The sequence below is a fragment of the Triticum urartu genome, chromosome 1 (genome assembly GCF_003073215.2).
Source record: "Triticum urartu cultivar G1812 chromosome 1, Tu2.1, whole genome shotgun sequence".
Taxonomy (NCBI): domain Eukaryota; kingdom Viridiplantae; phylum Streptophyta; class Magnoliopsida; order Poales; family Poaceae; genus Triticum; species Triticum urartu.
Window position 1 is genome coordinate 47330633 of NC_053022.1, and position 16529 is coordinate 47347161.

General features: G+C 44.1%; 1 protein-coding gene across 1 annotated transcript; it reads right to left on the reverse strand.

The window, feature by feature from the left end:
- Positions 1 to 6664: 6664 nt before the first annotated feature.
- On the reverse strand, positions 6665 to 10851 carry LOC125545980. Its single transcript, XM_048710058.1, has 3 exons — positions 10242 to 10851; positions 8776 to 9011; positions 6665 to 6977 (listed from the first exon to the last, which is right to left on the reverse strand). The coding sequence occupies exons 1-3, from the start codon at positions 10736 to 10738 to the stop codon at positions 6901 to 6903; spliced, it is 810 nt and encodes a 269-aa protein (XP_048566015.1). The 5' UTR covers positions 10739 to 10851; the 3' UTR covers positions 6665 to 6900.
- Positions 10852 to 16529: the final 5678 nt, after the last annotated feature.

A 16529-nucleotide genomic window follows, 5' to 3' on the forward strand; every position in this document is an offset into this window, starting at 1 on the left:
GCATGTAGAGATGATATGGTGGTTGCCTTTACAAGCTTGATTCCAACAGTGGTCACATGGGTGCAACAAAATCCAAACGCACCATCAAGTGATTTTCCCATGCCCAGCTTCACCGGGAGCAACTCAATGAACACCGCACCCATACCCGTACCTAGTATGGCAACCGCACCCGCACCTCCTCCAACACCTGCTCCTACATCCAGCTCTCACAGCAGCCCTAGCTCCGTCTCTGGCTTGAATGTCGGGCCGTCGACATTGGCTGAGCTCGACGCCCTCACGGTAAATATGCATTGCACCTTCATCAACTCAACTAATTAATTAATCTTCAGTTGCCATTCTTTTTGGATCTCTGACGCGGCACGTATATGTATTTGTAGGCCGACTCCGCTCCATGCACCCTCCTTTACCACATGAAGGGCGGGTTGGTGGATGTGGGGAAGGCTACTATAGTCAAGCCTAAGGATTGATTGTTTCACCGTCGGCAGATGCCTGATAACGCCTTAAGGGTCTCTGTGGCGAGTGTGAAAGCGGGCTACGAGGGTTTCCCTCGTCCGATACAAACCGATGGAGAGGATGACGAGACCCCGATGCAGCTTGGCCAATGCAAAAATTGGCCGATCCTGTGGCCGAAAAATCTTGTTCGTGTCGAGGTGGCCGGGAGCACACCAACGGGACCTCAGGAAGGTATGACCACAACACCACCTACACAAGTACAACCATCATCTATGCTGCTTGCTGAGATCGAGAGACATGAGGAAGGAGGGCCAACCATTCCGGCAGATGATGCTATCTGCCCCATGGAAGAGGATATGGATCATGACATGGAGGAGGCCGATGACCTAACTAGTATTTCAATACTGCCTTTGACAACAAAGTAACAATGAGTCAACCATATGAATATGAGATGCATGTACCAAAGCCGGAACGTCCTCGGGAGTGTAATAAGTCTTTGTTCATGCAATCCTCGCAGGACACGCCTCCAGATGCCGGCTCCACCCAAGCTCAACTAATTAGCCAGAGTCGTCCAATGCTGAGCCCGACAACACTAGGGATGGTGCTCAGGGAGGGTCTGACAGACCCACCAGCACCTGAGCCCACCAAGAAGAAGCAGAGGAAGAGACCGACGGCGAGAAAATCCAATGAAGCTGGCAATGTTGGTTCTAGCAGCCAGCCGCCTTCAACCAAGGTTGACCGTGTATCGATGAAACATGCACCATTAATCCATGTCGCAGGAGAGCCAATGGTACCGGCGCATGCACTAGCTGCCATAGCAGGGGATCTTAGGAGACACCATGACCATGTGCTTTCGACAGAGAGAAGCCTCCTCGCCTCGGATGATCCAGGATACCCACTTTATACGGTTCATGTGCCGAGCAGTTGCAAGATGTATGTCCACACATGCCCCGCGGACCTCTTCTTCCTGAGGTTTGATTACATCTTCCAGATGTTTCAAATGAGGACACTCGATTTTACGTTCGTTCGCCTGTATGTGCTGCACATGAACTACATCGTCAGGAGAGAGCAAGTCACCGGTCTTGTGGCCGCGGACCCATACTACATGCATGAGGGCTTCTTGTCAATCAACGACGCCAACCGTCAATATGCGAGTCAGTACATCGAAGAATTCTTGGTCAGCAACAAGGACAAAGAAACGACTCTCCTACCTTATCATCCCAGGTATAAGTCATTCGCGGATAGCACTATAACACATATGTGCATTTCAATAGTTACTTTGCACGCATGGAGGCTAACTTGATCATGTATTTTGCGCAGCGGGGGGTGTCGTGCCGTTCTCATCGTTCTTTACCCGCGTTACTCCCGCGCTCTATATTTGGACCCGTCGAAGAACATACAGAAGAAAGATTACACACACATAAAGTATGTTCTGGACAGAGCTATGCCGGGCTTCAGCATGCGGGGTGGCTACATCCAATGCAAAAAAACAAATAAGGCCGGGCTTTGTTTCGGCCACAAGACTGACTTCTGTTGAATCCAGCAACCGGCAAGAAGTGAGAATGATGGATTCTACGTCATCCATATAATGATGGAGTACAGAAGGGATGTGCAATCATTTTGCATGAAATCTTCATCCGATAGCCATATCCAGAGATGGGCCGAAGCCTTTGGAGCCATGCCGGATAATCAACTTCAAAATGATTTCTACCGGATCCAGCAAGAAATTGCGTCCATCATCATGAAAGATGTCCTCGGAGAGAATGGGATGTTCTACGGTGGCCCAATATCGCGAGCTGACGTCCGAACCCTCATTGCCCTACAGCGTCAGGACATGACGCCTTTCACTAAGCTTGGCTCCACCCTTCCGGATATGGATAGATGGGAAGAGTGCATAACTTAAAAAAATTGTCTGTTTAGTTACTTGTTACTTTCTGTACGATGAAACTCCGAATCTCTCAGTACAACGAAACTATTAGATGTATGGTGCTGCGCTCTAGTTAATTACTTTCGGTATGATGAAATTTGTTAACTATGTTTACTATATATGTTGCTTCTATTTCATAACTGTTTCGTTGAATTCGCTTCATGATATATATATATATATATATGTGTGTGTGTGTGTGTGTGTGTGTGTGCACCTCTGGCAGGTATATAGATCAACGATGGTGAGGAAGTGGTATGCCGTGTATGTAGGGCATGTTCCGGGTGTGTATGATGAGTGGCCAGAGTGTCAGGCCCAAGTCTCTGGCTTCTCCGGCGGAAGCCAGAAAGGGTTTGATAGCAGAGCGGAAGCCGAAGCTAGTTACTTGTGATTCATAGCACAACAGGGGATTCAGAACCAGCGCCGCTGCAAAAACTACTACATAATACCTCTTTTGATCATCGTGATCGCTCTTATCTCGTATGTCATAGTTTAGGTACATGATGAAACTTGCGTCTACGGTGACAAAAGAGACATGTGATCATTAACTTGTATCGCTATTTCAAGATGATGATGAGATCGACATCATTTGTGTTGAGACTATGTTGATATGATGAGACTATGTTGTACCACTTCGATGATGATGATGAGACATTCCTTTTTCATATAGTTTCAGTGTATGTGTATGTTGTAATTGTATAAAACCTGTAAAAATACGAATACAACAACATAAAAAAAGAAAATACTAGCAGTAGCGTGGGGTATTGGAGTAGTAGCAGCGCTGCTTACCAGTAGCCTTGGTTGTAGGGGCACGCTACTAGTATTAGCAGTAGCGATGGACAGAGGTGCGCTACTACTAGATATAGATAGCAGTAGCGCTGGTTCAAACAAGCGCTACTGCTAAAAAATAGTTGTAGCATCGTAGCAGTAGCGCGCCTGCCCGCGCTACTAATAGCCAAAAACCCAGCACTACTGGTAAGGGTTTTCCTACTAGTGGAAGTATCTCCGGGACCTCTCGGTAATGCACATCACTATAAGCCTTGCAAGCAATGTGACTAATGAGTTAGTTATGGGATGTTGCATTACGGAACGAGTAAAGAGACTTGCCGGTAACGAGATTGAACTAGGTATTGAGATACCGACGATCGAATCTCGGGCAAGTAACATATCGATGACAAAGGGAACAACGATGTTGTTATGTGGTTTGACCGATAAAGATATTCGTAGAATATGTAGGAACCAATATGAGCATCCAGGTTCCGCTATTGGTTATTGACAGGAGACATGTCTCAGCCATGTCTACATAGTTCTCGAACCCGTAGGGTCGGCACGCTTAACCTTCGGTGACGATCGGTATTATTAGTTTATGTGTTTTGATGTACCGAAGGTACTTCAGAGTCCCATATATGATCACAGACATGACGAGGAGTCTCGGAATGGTCGAGACATAAAGATTGATATATTGGAAGGCTCTGTTTGGACATCGGAATGGTTCCGGGTGAGTTCGGGCATTTACCGGAACCCCCGGGGAGTATATGGGCCTTAATGGGCCTTAGTGGGAGAGAAGAGAAGGCAGCCTAGGAGCGGGCGCCCCCAAGCCCAATCTGAATTGGGTGAGGGGGCCGCCCCCCCCCCCCCCCCTCCTTTCTCCTTCCCCTCTTCCTTCTATTCCTAGTGGGACTAGGAAAAGGGAGAGTCCTACTCCTACTAGGAGGAGGACTCCTCCCCCCTTGGCGCGCCTAGAGAGGGCCGGCCGGCCTCCCCCTTCCTCCTTTATATACGTGGGGAGGGGGCACCCTAGAACACATAAGTTGATCTCTTAGCCGTGTGTGGTGCCCCTGTCCACAGATTTCCACCTTGGTCATATCGTTGTAGTGCTTAGGCGAAGCTCTGCGTCGGTAACTTCATCATCACCGTCATCATGCCATCCTGCTGACGAAGCTCTCCCTCGACACTCAGCTAGATCTAGAGTTCATGGGACGTCACCAAGCTGAAAGTGTGCAAATCGCGGAGGTGCCGTACCTTCGGTGCTAGGATCGGTCGGATCGTGAAGACGTATGACTACATCAACCGCGTTGTCATAACGCTTCCGCTTACGGTCTACGAGGGTACGTGGACAACACTCTCCCCTCTCGTTGCTATGCATCACCTAGATGGATCTTGCGTGTGCGTAGGAATTTTTTTGAAATTACTGCGTTCCCCAACAGTGGCATCCGAGCCAGGTCTATGCGTAGATGTTATATGCACGAGTAGAACACAAAGGAGTTGTGGGCGTGGGTATATACATATTGCTTGCCGTCACTAGTTGATTCTTGATTCAGCGGTATTGTTGGATGAAGCGGCTCAGACCGACATTACGCGTACGCTTACGCGAGACTGGTTCTACCGACGTGCTTCGCACACAGGTGGCTAGTGGGTATCAGTTTCTCCAACTTTAGTTGAATCGGATTCAATGAACATGGTTCTTTCTGAAGATCAAAAAGCAATCACTATACCGCGTTGTGGTTTTTGATGCGTAGGTAAGAACGGTTCTTGCTCAGCCCGTAGCAGCCACGTAAAACTTGCAACAACAAAGTAGAGGACGTCTAACTTGTTTTTGTAGGGCATGTTGTGATGTGATATGGTCAAGACATGATGCTAAATTTTGTTGTATGAGATGATCATGTTTTGTAACAGAGTTATCGGCAACTAGCAGGAGCCATATGGTTGTCACTTTATTGTATGAAATGCAATCGCCATGTAGTTGCTTTACTTTATCACTAAGCGGTAGCAATAGTCGTAGAAGCAATAGTTGGCGAGACGACAACGATGCTTCGATGGAGATCAAGGTGTCAAGCCGGTGACGATGGTGATCATGACGATGCTTTGGAGATACAGATCAAAGGCACAAGATGATGATGGCCATATTATATCACTTATATTAATTGCATGTCATGTTTATCCTTTATGCATCTTATTTTGCTTAGTACAACGGTAGCATTATAAGATGACCTCTCACTAAATTTCAAGGTACAAGTGTTCTACCTGAGTATGCACCGTTGCTACAGTTCGTCGTGCCGAGACACCACGTGATGATCGGGTGTGATAAGCTCTACGTTCACATACAACGGGTGCAAGCCAGTTTTGCACACGCGGAATACTCGGGTTAAATTTGACGAGCCTAGCATATGCAGATATGGCCTCGGAACACTGAGACCGAAAGGTCGAGCGTGAATCATATAGTAGATATGATCAACATAGTGATGTTCACCATTGAAAACTACTCCATCTCACGTGATGATCGGACATGGTTTAGTTGATATGGATCACGTGATCACTTAGACGATTAGAGGGATGTCTATCTAAGTGGGAGTTCTTAAGTAATTTGATTAATTGAACTTTAATTTATCATGAACTTAGTACCTGATAGTATTTTGCATGTCTATGTTGTTGTAGATAAATGGTCCGTGCTGTTGTTCTATTGAATTTTAATGCGTTCCTAGAGAAAGCTAAGTTGAAAGATGATGGTAGCAATTACACGAACTAGGTCCATAACTTGAGGATTATCCTCATTGCTACACAAAAGAATTATGTCCTGGAAGCACCGCTAGGTGAAAAACCTGTTGCAGGAGCAACACCAGATGTTATGAACGACTGGCAGAGCAAAGCTGATGACTACTCGATAGTTCAATGTGCCATGCTTTATGGCTTAGAACCGGGACTTCAACGACGTTTTGAACGTCATGGAGCATATGAGATGTTCCAGGAATTGAAGTTAATATTTCAAGCAAATGCCCGGATTGAGAGATATGAAGTCTCCAATAAGTTCTATACACTACACTACAACACTGATGTAAGGACAGAAAAACTGCCGGGAGAAAGCACTTTCAAGGGCAGATAAACTGCCAGGACAGTGTTTCCCCCGGCAGATAGAACCGCCACGAGAACGGCTGCCGGGGATAACTTCTCCCGGCATATAATTTTTTGCCGGCAGTTTCTTTGCCCTTGTCCGTCTATTTGCCGGCAGTTTGTTTTCTCCCAACAGATTGGTCAAAGTACATGATGCCTGCAGAAGCTCGTTTACCCGGCAATTTTTATGCCGGCACATAGATTTCACTACCAAATAGTTATAGGCATCCCTAATGTAATATTCATTCATTATGTTCAAACAATCAGTACATATTACACAATTTATACATACGCTTCACTCAAAGTAACATGTCTCATCCATACACTTCAATCAAAGTAACATGTCTCATCCATACACTTCAATCAAAGTAACATGTCTCATTCATACACTTCACTCCAAAACCTTAAAGTCAATTCAATAAATTAACATAACAACCATATATATATAAGCAGGTTGTGCCACAAAAGGTACAACACATATATGTTTCTACATGTGTGCCACAAAAGAACATATGTTTCTGGGGTGCCACACAACCAAAATGAGCATATTGTGGCCTAACAACCGGCAAAATGAGCAGAGCAAGTGTATAGGTTCCACAAACAAAGCATAATCACTCTTCCATATCTTCAACAGCTTAAAGATCTTCCGAATCTCCCAAATCTTCAGCAGCTTGAAGATCTTCGAAACCCCCATCAACTTCTATAGGGAAACCTGCAACAAATAAGAAACTCAAAATGGAGCTCTCGTTTCAGATTTTAAATTAGCACATTAAAGATTTTGACATGCTGCAGTTTAACTCATCGGCATAAATAGAACTCTTCTAAATGTGCATCACTTCATCATCACTGTAAGCAATGTTACATCATTAGATCAAGCAGGAATTGTTTGAAGTACACATACAATATCTTCATGTGCAAATAAGGAAAACAGGAACCTGTACAATTGACTTGCAAAAGCAATGACTAAAACTGAGTTAAACATGTATAGCATCATCTCTGGAGTTAATTTAGTACTCTTGAGTTCGAATCAATTTTTTTGCACTGAGTTAAACTCTACAAATAGGCAACACTCTATACAGTACTATTTTGAACAAATAGTCAAAGCTGTGTACAAATAGGCAAAACTCTGTACTATACACAATACGGTAGTGCAGGTAGGCAAAACTCTGTACTATACAGAGTACAACAGTACAAATAGGCAAAACTCTGCGCAAATAGGCAGGGGCAGGCCCACATCAATTTTAAAAACTACGTATATATAGTGTATATCATATGTATATAGAAGAAAAAACTAATGAAATAACCGTTGGTTACTGATTTCTCTCTGTATCTCATGCATCTTAGCTTGTGTTTAATAGAATTCATTGAAGAGAATACCCTCTAACAGTGTAGCAAGCCAAAACTAATACTGGGATCAATTTTACACGCCATAACAAGGCTGAAATTATGTACTGTACATAGTAGAGTTTAACACTGAGTTCTAGCTCGAAGCCAAAAATCTGTCATGTGCAAATAGGCAAAACATGCTCAGTTCAAATCTTTCTTTTTCTTGCACTGAGATAAACATTTGTACAGAGTCTCCAGGAATGACAAGGTAATGCAGCACTGTACGCGTATACTGTGGGGTGAAAGGAAGCATCGAGGAACCGATTACTTGCGCCGACGGAACAAGTCAAGATTGCTGCTCTTGCCCACCTGCTCGGAAGTCGCTGGCAGCCGCCAAGCCACCCCGCCTCTCAGGTCAGGTCACTTCCCAAATTTATGAATTTCTTTACCCCATCAATATATGCTTGCGTACTTCTAGCTTTATCCATCCTACTCTTGTCAATTCTTGACCAGTTTCACTAAAATTGCCTAACATGCGACAGAAAGTATACTTCTATTAAGGAAAAAATGTAGTAACAAAATGCATATCACCCGTATCTAGTACAGGCAACAAGAAATACAATATGGAGAAGGAATGCCATCACACAACAGAATATAATGAACTGAAACATGTCATTTCAGAAAATACAAAAACCAAAATAGCAGTAAGAATGTCATCATCTATACCATAAAAGCACAGCACCTGTTCTGTACACATATCGTATTTCGCACAACACAAACAAAGATGGTTCTACTTTGGGCATCAACTAAACAACTTAGTCAGGTGGACTAAACAAGTGGACTGAAGACTTAAAATGATTAGCTTTCTTCTCAAATTAAAATGAACTCCATAGCTCAACTCAACAACTTAGTCAGGTGTCAGCGAATCTAATTAAGCTATGCACTTATTAATCAACAATGGTCCTTGTCCTTCGATCTGAAGGGCTACTAACAGTACTAGTGTTCATCTATGTTTATTTTTTAGTTCCATTTTTAGAACCATTTCAGGACTATTACACTTTTACACATTTCATAGCAGCACAAGCTAACAACTATATTAGATATTCCAAATTGCTGGCCTGCTCTTTTGGTGATGACAGTAGAACTAGCTCGGAAGAAAAAAGGCACAAAATATGAAATCTCACCTAACAAATAAAGGGGAAAAGGAGGCAGCGCTATTGATCCAGGGGAAGAACGTTGCGGAGGGTAGATGCTCTGTTGCTTCATTGCAGAGGACGTGGAGGATGTGGACCCGCAGGTTGGTGCTCGGTGAAGCTTGCCGGGAGGAGGCCTGCTCGGAGAGTACGCTAGCTCGCGATGAGGGAAGGCGTTCCACGGAGGATGGTGGTTGCTAGTGGAGTCGTTCGGCGAAAACTGTGTGCTAGCATGATAATAGGTGTCTGTATGTTTAGACAGTTCAATTCCAAAACTGGGATGCGTCTAACATGATTCAAAACCATACAATAAATGAGTGAATTAAAAACACGTGTTTGTGTTGATGCCTTCATGGCCATCAAATATAACTGTGTTACTATGTCGTAAAAAAAAGTTGAATTTCACCGGAAGAGCTTGATTAGAGCTTACATGCACACAGTTTCACTTCCAATATGACACATCCTTTCACAATTCAATTTCAAGAGGAGTTGTAGCTATAAGGTGTCACAATTGCAGTCCCGCTGAATATAAACCTTATTGCTGCTTTCAAAGCAAGTAGCTTTTGCCAGCATATTTTCAGACTTCCAGTGTGTATATATGTATAGCAAGATTAAAAAGCAATCAAAGGTGCGGCAATGGCAGTCCCATTGAATATAAATGGTATTGCTGCTTTCAAAGAAAGTAGCTTTTACTAGCATGTCTTTAGACTTTCAATGTGTATATATCAATAGCAAGATTACTATGGCTGGTTATAGTTTCATGAATGTTGATCCTTCTAGTACATTCAGGTTGTATAGAAAATAGTAAATACAACCAATTCTCACACATGAGGTGCTTCCTTTTTAAAAGAGCCCCAAGTTAAGAGGAAAAATATAGATGCATCAGTAACAAAATTATGCAAAGAGAAGCTTCCACACATGTATATGTTTAATCCCAAGTCCCACCATCAATCCATAAAAAGGATTTTCTGAAAGAAAATAGAACTGGCATAACTAAGGTAAAATTCACTTGTGTTCCTCTCAAATAAATCACTTGTTAACCAATGTGATGACTCTGTGTCTACAATCCTGTAGTTTCTAATTATTAGTGGTGAAAATCAGATTATATGTGTGAAGAGAAGCGTTACCACTCATGGAAATTTTGTGAGCAAGCTACTGTTTCTTTATTAGCTTGCAAGACTGTTGTTTCCTTCTTCTTTTTCCCTACGTTTTCTACTCACTTCCTCTGCAGTGGCAAAACAGAGAATCATATATATAATGTTAGATGATGAATATTTGCTAAGAAACAATGTGGCCAAATATAGGCACAAAAAAGCGAAGTGTCAGCTCTCCAAGCTCACGAACAGACAAAAGTTCAGAGGCCATGGTGGCTGGCTGTCCATGGTAGCAGGAACAAAATCGACCAAACAATAAGTTGGGAATAACTCCCATCAAACAAAAAAGAATAACAGCCTCACCTCCTCTGAGCAGCTGACAAATTCGACAGAAACCAAAACAGATCTGAAGGAAGGCCACCTGTATCGGGTTTCCACCATGATGGATCTGAGCAGCGTGGTGTGCCGGCGTAGTGAAGAGCGGGCACAGCTCTTGCCGCTGGGTGGAGGAAGCAGTGGCGGGGATCCCGTCGGTCCTCGTCAGCGCCGAGCCGTGGAGGGCCGCGGAGAATAGGAGCGCGACAGCATGGTGGTGGCGCGACGACCCTGAGACAGCGGAGGAGCCAAGCAGCAACGGTTCCTCCAGCGCTTGTCATCGCCACGCTCGCAGGCCAATGGAGGAGGCTCGGACTTCTCCGCGGGGTCTGGTGCGGGAGAGGTGGGCGACATCGACGGATCGACCTCGACACACCGTCGGTGGTGTCGAAGGGAGGGAGCCGAGGATTCGACCTCGCACGACTATGGAAGGAGGCGACGTCGACCTCGACGCACCGGGCGCCATCGACACCGATGGGGGTCATCGTCGGCGGTGGAGATCTAAGGCGGACGAGGACGGGGGCGGGGGCGGCGGCGTTGGTGTGGGAGAGGACAGTGTGGATGAGGGTTCGATTTGCGGAAGACCTTTGGGGCGGCGGCTATTTGGTGCAAACTTTTCGCGGGCCTCTCGCGCGGTACGCGCGCAACTGGGCCAATTTCAGTCTCGCGCCCTACAGACACTCCGGCAGATAGTGGGCCATAGTTTAGTTGTGACGGCAGACACTGTGTCCTTACAAACAAAAATCGTTGCCGGCAGTTTGTGCGCCCTCGTTCCTACACTTCTGGTGGCAGTTTATTGCCCTTAAGTATTTCTACCGGCAGTAACGACATCCCTGGCAGATGGTTTGTCTTTAACCCACTATTTATCCCGGCAGTTAACTGCCCCTAATTAAGTGTTGTGGTGTAGTGTATAGCTGCAAAATGGAGGAGAATAGTTCTGTCAATGAACATATACTCAGAATGTCTGGGTACTACAACCACTTGACTCAGCTGGGAGTTAATCTTCCTGATGATAGTGTCATTGGCAGAGTTCTTCAATCACTGCCACCAAGCTACAAGAGCTTCATGATTAACTATAATATGCAAGGGATGGATAAGATGATTCCCGAGCTCTTCGCAATGCTAAAGACTGCGGAGGTAGAAATCAAGAAAGAGCATCAAGTGTTGATGGTCAACAAGATCACCAGTTTCAAGAAAAAGGGTAAAGGGAAGAAGGGGAACTTCAAGAAGAACGGTAAACAAGTTGCTGCTCAAGTGAAGAAGCCCAAGTCTGGATCTATGCCTGAGACTGAGTGCTTCTACTTCAAAGGGACTAGTCACTGGAAGCAGAACTGCCCCAAGTATTTGGCGGAAAAGAAGGATGGCAAAGTGAAAGGTATATTTGATATACATGTTATTGATGTGTACCTTACTAATGCTCGTAGTAGCGCCTGGGTATTTGATACTGGTTCTGTTGCTAATATTTGCAACTCGAAACAGGGGCTACGAATTAAGTGAAGATTGGCTAAGGACGAGGTGACGATGCGTGTGGGTAATGGTTCCAAAGTCGATGTGATCGCCGTCGGCACGCTACCTCTACATCTACCTTCAGGATTAGTTTTAGACCTAAATAATTGTTATTTGGTGATAGTGTTGAGCATGAACATTATATCTAGATCTTGTTTGATGCGAGACGATTATTCATTTAAATCAAAGAATAATGTTTGTTCTATTTATATGAGTAATATCTTTTATGGTCATGCACCCTTGATGAGTGGTCTATTTTTACTAAATCTTGATAGTACTGATACACATGTTCATAGTATTGAAACCAAAAGATATAAGTTTAATAATTATAGTGCAACTTATTTGTGGCACTGCCGTTTAGGTCATATTGGTGTAAAGCGCATGAAGAAACTCCATGCTGATGGACTTTTGGACTCACTTGATGCTTGCGAACCATGCCTCATGGGCAAGATGACTAAGACTCCGTTCTCCGGAACAATGGAATGAGCAACAGACTTATTAGAAATAATACATACTGATGTATGCGGTCCGATGAGTGTTGATGCTCGTGGCGGGTATCGTTATTTTCTTACCTTCACAGATGATTTGAGCGGATATGAGTATATCTACTTGATGAAACATAAGTCTGAAACATTTGAAAAGTTTAAAGAATTTCAGAGTGAAGTGGAAAATCATCGTAACAAAAAAACTAAGTTTCTGCGATCTGATCATGGAGGTGAATATTTGAGTTATGATTTTGGTCTTCATTTGAAACAATGCGGAATAGTTTCGCAACTCACGCCAGCTGGAACACCACAGCGTAATGGTGTGTCCGAACGTCATAACCGCAGTTTATTAGATATGGTGCAATCTATGATGTCTCTTACTGATTTACCACTATCGTTTTGGATTATGCTTTAGAGACGGCTGCATTCACGTTAAATAGGGCACCATCAAAATCCGTTGAGACGACACCTTATGAACTATGGTTTGGCAAGAAACCCAAGTTGTTGTTTCTTAAAGTTTGGGGCTGCGATGCATATGTGAAAAAGCTTCAACCTGATAAGCTCAAACCCAAATCGGAGAAATGTGTCTTCATAGGATACCCAAAGGAGACTATTGGGTACACCTTCCATCATAGATCCGAAGGCAAGATATTCGTTACTAAGAATGGATCCTTTTTAGAGAAGGAGTTTCTCTCAAAAGAAGTGAGTGGGAGTAAAGTAGAACTTGACGAGGAATTGTACCTACTCCCTTACTGGAAAGTAGTTCATCACATAAATCAGTTCCAGTGATTCCTACACCGGTAAGTGAGGAAGCTAATGATGATGATCATGAAACTTCTGATCAAGTTACTACCGAACCTCGTAGATCAACCAGAGTAAGATCCGCACCAAAGTGGTACGGTAATCCTGTTCTGGAGGTCATGCTACTAGACCATGACGAACCTACGAACTATGAGGAAGCGATGATGAGCCCAGATTCCGCAAAATGGCTTGAGGCCATGAAATCTGAGATAGGATCCGTGTATGAGAACAAAGTGTGGACTTTGGTTGACTTGCCCGATGATCAGCAAGCCATAGAGAATAAATGCATCTTCAAGAAGAAGACTGCCGCTGACGGTAATGTTACTGTCTACAAAGCTCGACTTGTTGCGAAAGGTTTTTGACAAGTTCAAGGAGTTGACTACGATGAGACCATCTCACCCGTAGCGATTCTTAAGTCCTTCCGAATCATGTTAGCAATTGTTGCATTTTATGATTATGAAATTTGGCAAATGGATGTCAAAACTGCATTCATTAATGGATATCTTAAAGAAGAGTTGTATATGATGCAACCAGAAGGTTTTGTCGATCCGAAAGGTGCTAACAAAGTATGCAAGCTCCAGCGATCCATTTATGGACTGGTGCAAGCCTCTCGGAGTTGCAATATACGCTTTGATAGTGTGATCAAAGCATATGGTTTTATACAGACTTTTGGAGAAGCCTGTATTTACAAGAAAGTGAGTGGGAGCTCTGTAGCATTTCTGATATTATATGTAGATGACATATTGTTGATCGGAAATGATACGAAATTTCTGAATAGCATAAAAGGATACTTGAATAAGAATTTTTCAATGAAAGACCTCGGTGAAGCTGCTTATATATTGGGCATCTTAATTGGACTTTCACAAAGCACATACCTTGATAAAGTTTTGAAGAAGTTGAAAATGGATCAAGCAAACAAAGGGTTCTTGCCTGTGTTACAAGGTGTGAAGTTGAGTCAAACTCAATGCCCAACCACTGCAGAAGATAGAGAGAAAATGAAAGCCATTCCCTATGCTTCAGCTATAGGTTCTATCATGTATGCAATGCTGTGTACCAGACCTGATGTGTGCCTTGCTATTAGTTTAGCAGTGAGGTACCAAAGTAATCCAGGAGTGGATCACTGGACAGCGTTCAAGAAAATCCTGAAATACCTGAAAAGGACTAAGGATATGTTTCTCATTTATGGAGGTGACAAAGAGCTCGTCGTAAACGGTTACGTCGATGCAAGCTTTGACACTAATCCAGATGACTCTAAGTCCGGATACATGTTTTTATTGAATAGTGGAGTTGTCAGTTGGTGCAGTTCCAAGCAGAGCGTCGTGGTAGGATCTACGTGTGAAGCGGAATACATAGCTGCTTCGGAAGCAGCAAATGAAGGAGTCTGGATGAAGGAGTTCATATCCGATCTAGGTTTCATACCTAGTGCATCGGGTCCAATGAATATCTTTTCTGACAATACTGGTGCAATTGCCTTGGCAAAGGAATCCAGATTTCACAAGAGAACTAAGCACATCAAGAGACGCTTCAATTCCATCCGCGATCTAGTCAAGGAGGGAGACATAGAGATTTACAAGATACATACGGATCTGAATGTTGTAGACCCATTGACTAAGCCTCTCTCACGAGCAAAACATGATCAGCACCAAGACTCCATGGGTGTTAGAATCATTACAATGTAATCTAGATTGTTGACTCTAGTGCAAATGGGAGACTGAAGGAAATATGCCCTAGAGGCAATAATAAAGTTGTTATTTATATTTCCTTATATCATGATAAATGTTTATTATTCATGCTAGAATTGTATTAACCGGAAACTTAATACATGTGTGAATATGTAGACAAATAGAGTGTCACTAGTATGCCTCTACTTGACTAGCTCATTAATCAAAGATGGTTAAGTTTCCTAGCCATGGACAAAGAGTTGTCATTTGATGAATGGGATCACATTACTAGAGAATGATGTGATTGACTTGACCCATCCGTTAGCTTAGCACGATGATCGTTTAGTTTACTGCTATTGCTTTCTCCATAACTTATACATCACTATTGCAGGATGTTGCTAACGCGACACTACGATCAGAGACCCTTCGAGAAACTGTGTGCGATGCAATAATCGCAAATGGTGTTGTATGAAAACCGTCAGAAATGTATAAAACGTTTGTGATGATGGATGCATCAAACACAGTTCAGGTTTTAGTTGCGTGTGCGATGAAGGGCATACCGTTCAGTTCAATTAACTGTTTGCGATGAGGAGGAACAAAAGATACGGGTAGCCATATGAAGGCATGTGCGATACACATCATACGGTTCACTCGGATGGACTGTTTGTGATTAGGCAACACAAAAGAAACGGTCAGCCAGATCAAGGTGTGTGTGATTGAGGGCATACGCTTCAGAAGGATTAACTATTTGCGATTAGGCAATAGAACAGAAATAGGTCAGCCAGATCAAAGTGTTTGCGATTGATGGCATACACTTCACATGGATGAACTGTTCGCGATTAGCCACAAGAAACTGAAACAGTTAGATAGATCAACGTGTGTGCACTAGACGGGCACACACATTCTAATTAAAAGAACCATGCGTGATGGTGCTGACATTGCCTATTGCGGTGCACCCTATGGTGCAAATGCCACGTACGCGGCCGAGAAGGCGTACATGCCCATGTTACGCCTTCCAGGAATAGTGCCGAACTTATAACCGTCAGTAAATTTTGAGCATGCGTCCCATCACCATTTTTTTAGAAGAACAGGGAGGCCGCGTCCCGTCACATTCCAAATTGCAAACCTGTTCACAATGATCAAAACCTAAACAGTTTCCCACTTAGGAGTGTATTACTACTCGGGTATAAATACTACTACTCCAGGATGACTGCACGCATTCCCTCAACTCTTCATCCACAAAAACAAACAAGTCATTCATCATTGTTCCCTTGCATCTGCCATGGCCAGCATGAGTTCTGGGTCGAGAGATTGCCACCAGGGAGAGGCGAACCTGGAAGTGGAAGCACGAGAGATGTCCCGCCTTGCCGCGAAAGCAGCCAACATGTCCCGCCACACGGCCGTAGCAGTAGAGAGGTCCCGCCGAAGCATCACGGAGGTCCCTCCGCGCCGTTGATGCAGCAGACTTGTGCGGCCGCGCCATGGAAGCAGAAGAGATGTCCCGCCGCGCCGTGAATGCAGCAAGGATCTCCTCCCGCGCCGCGGTGGCCTGGGAAAATGTCTCGCGGGCAAGCAAGGAATCTTACAGGAGCATGCGTGCCCTCGTCCTTAGGCAGATGGATCAGATCTTTAGGTGGGCGAGGTTGCAGGATGACCTGAAAGCCTCGTTTGAACAGTCTACCAGCGTCATCCGACAACTAAATGAGAGCAATGCGAAGCTCCAGGCCGAGCGCGACCTGCTGAGGGTGAAGATCGTCGGAAGTGCGAGGCAGCAGGAGCAGACCACTGCCTTGTTGGAGAGGACCGATGTCATCATCGAGAAA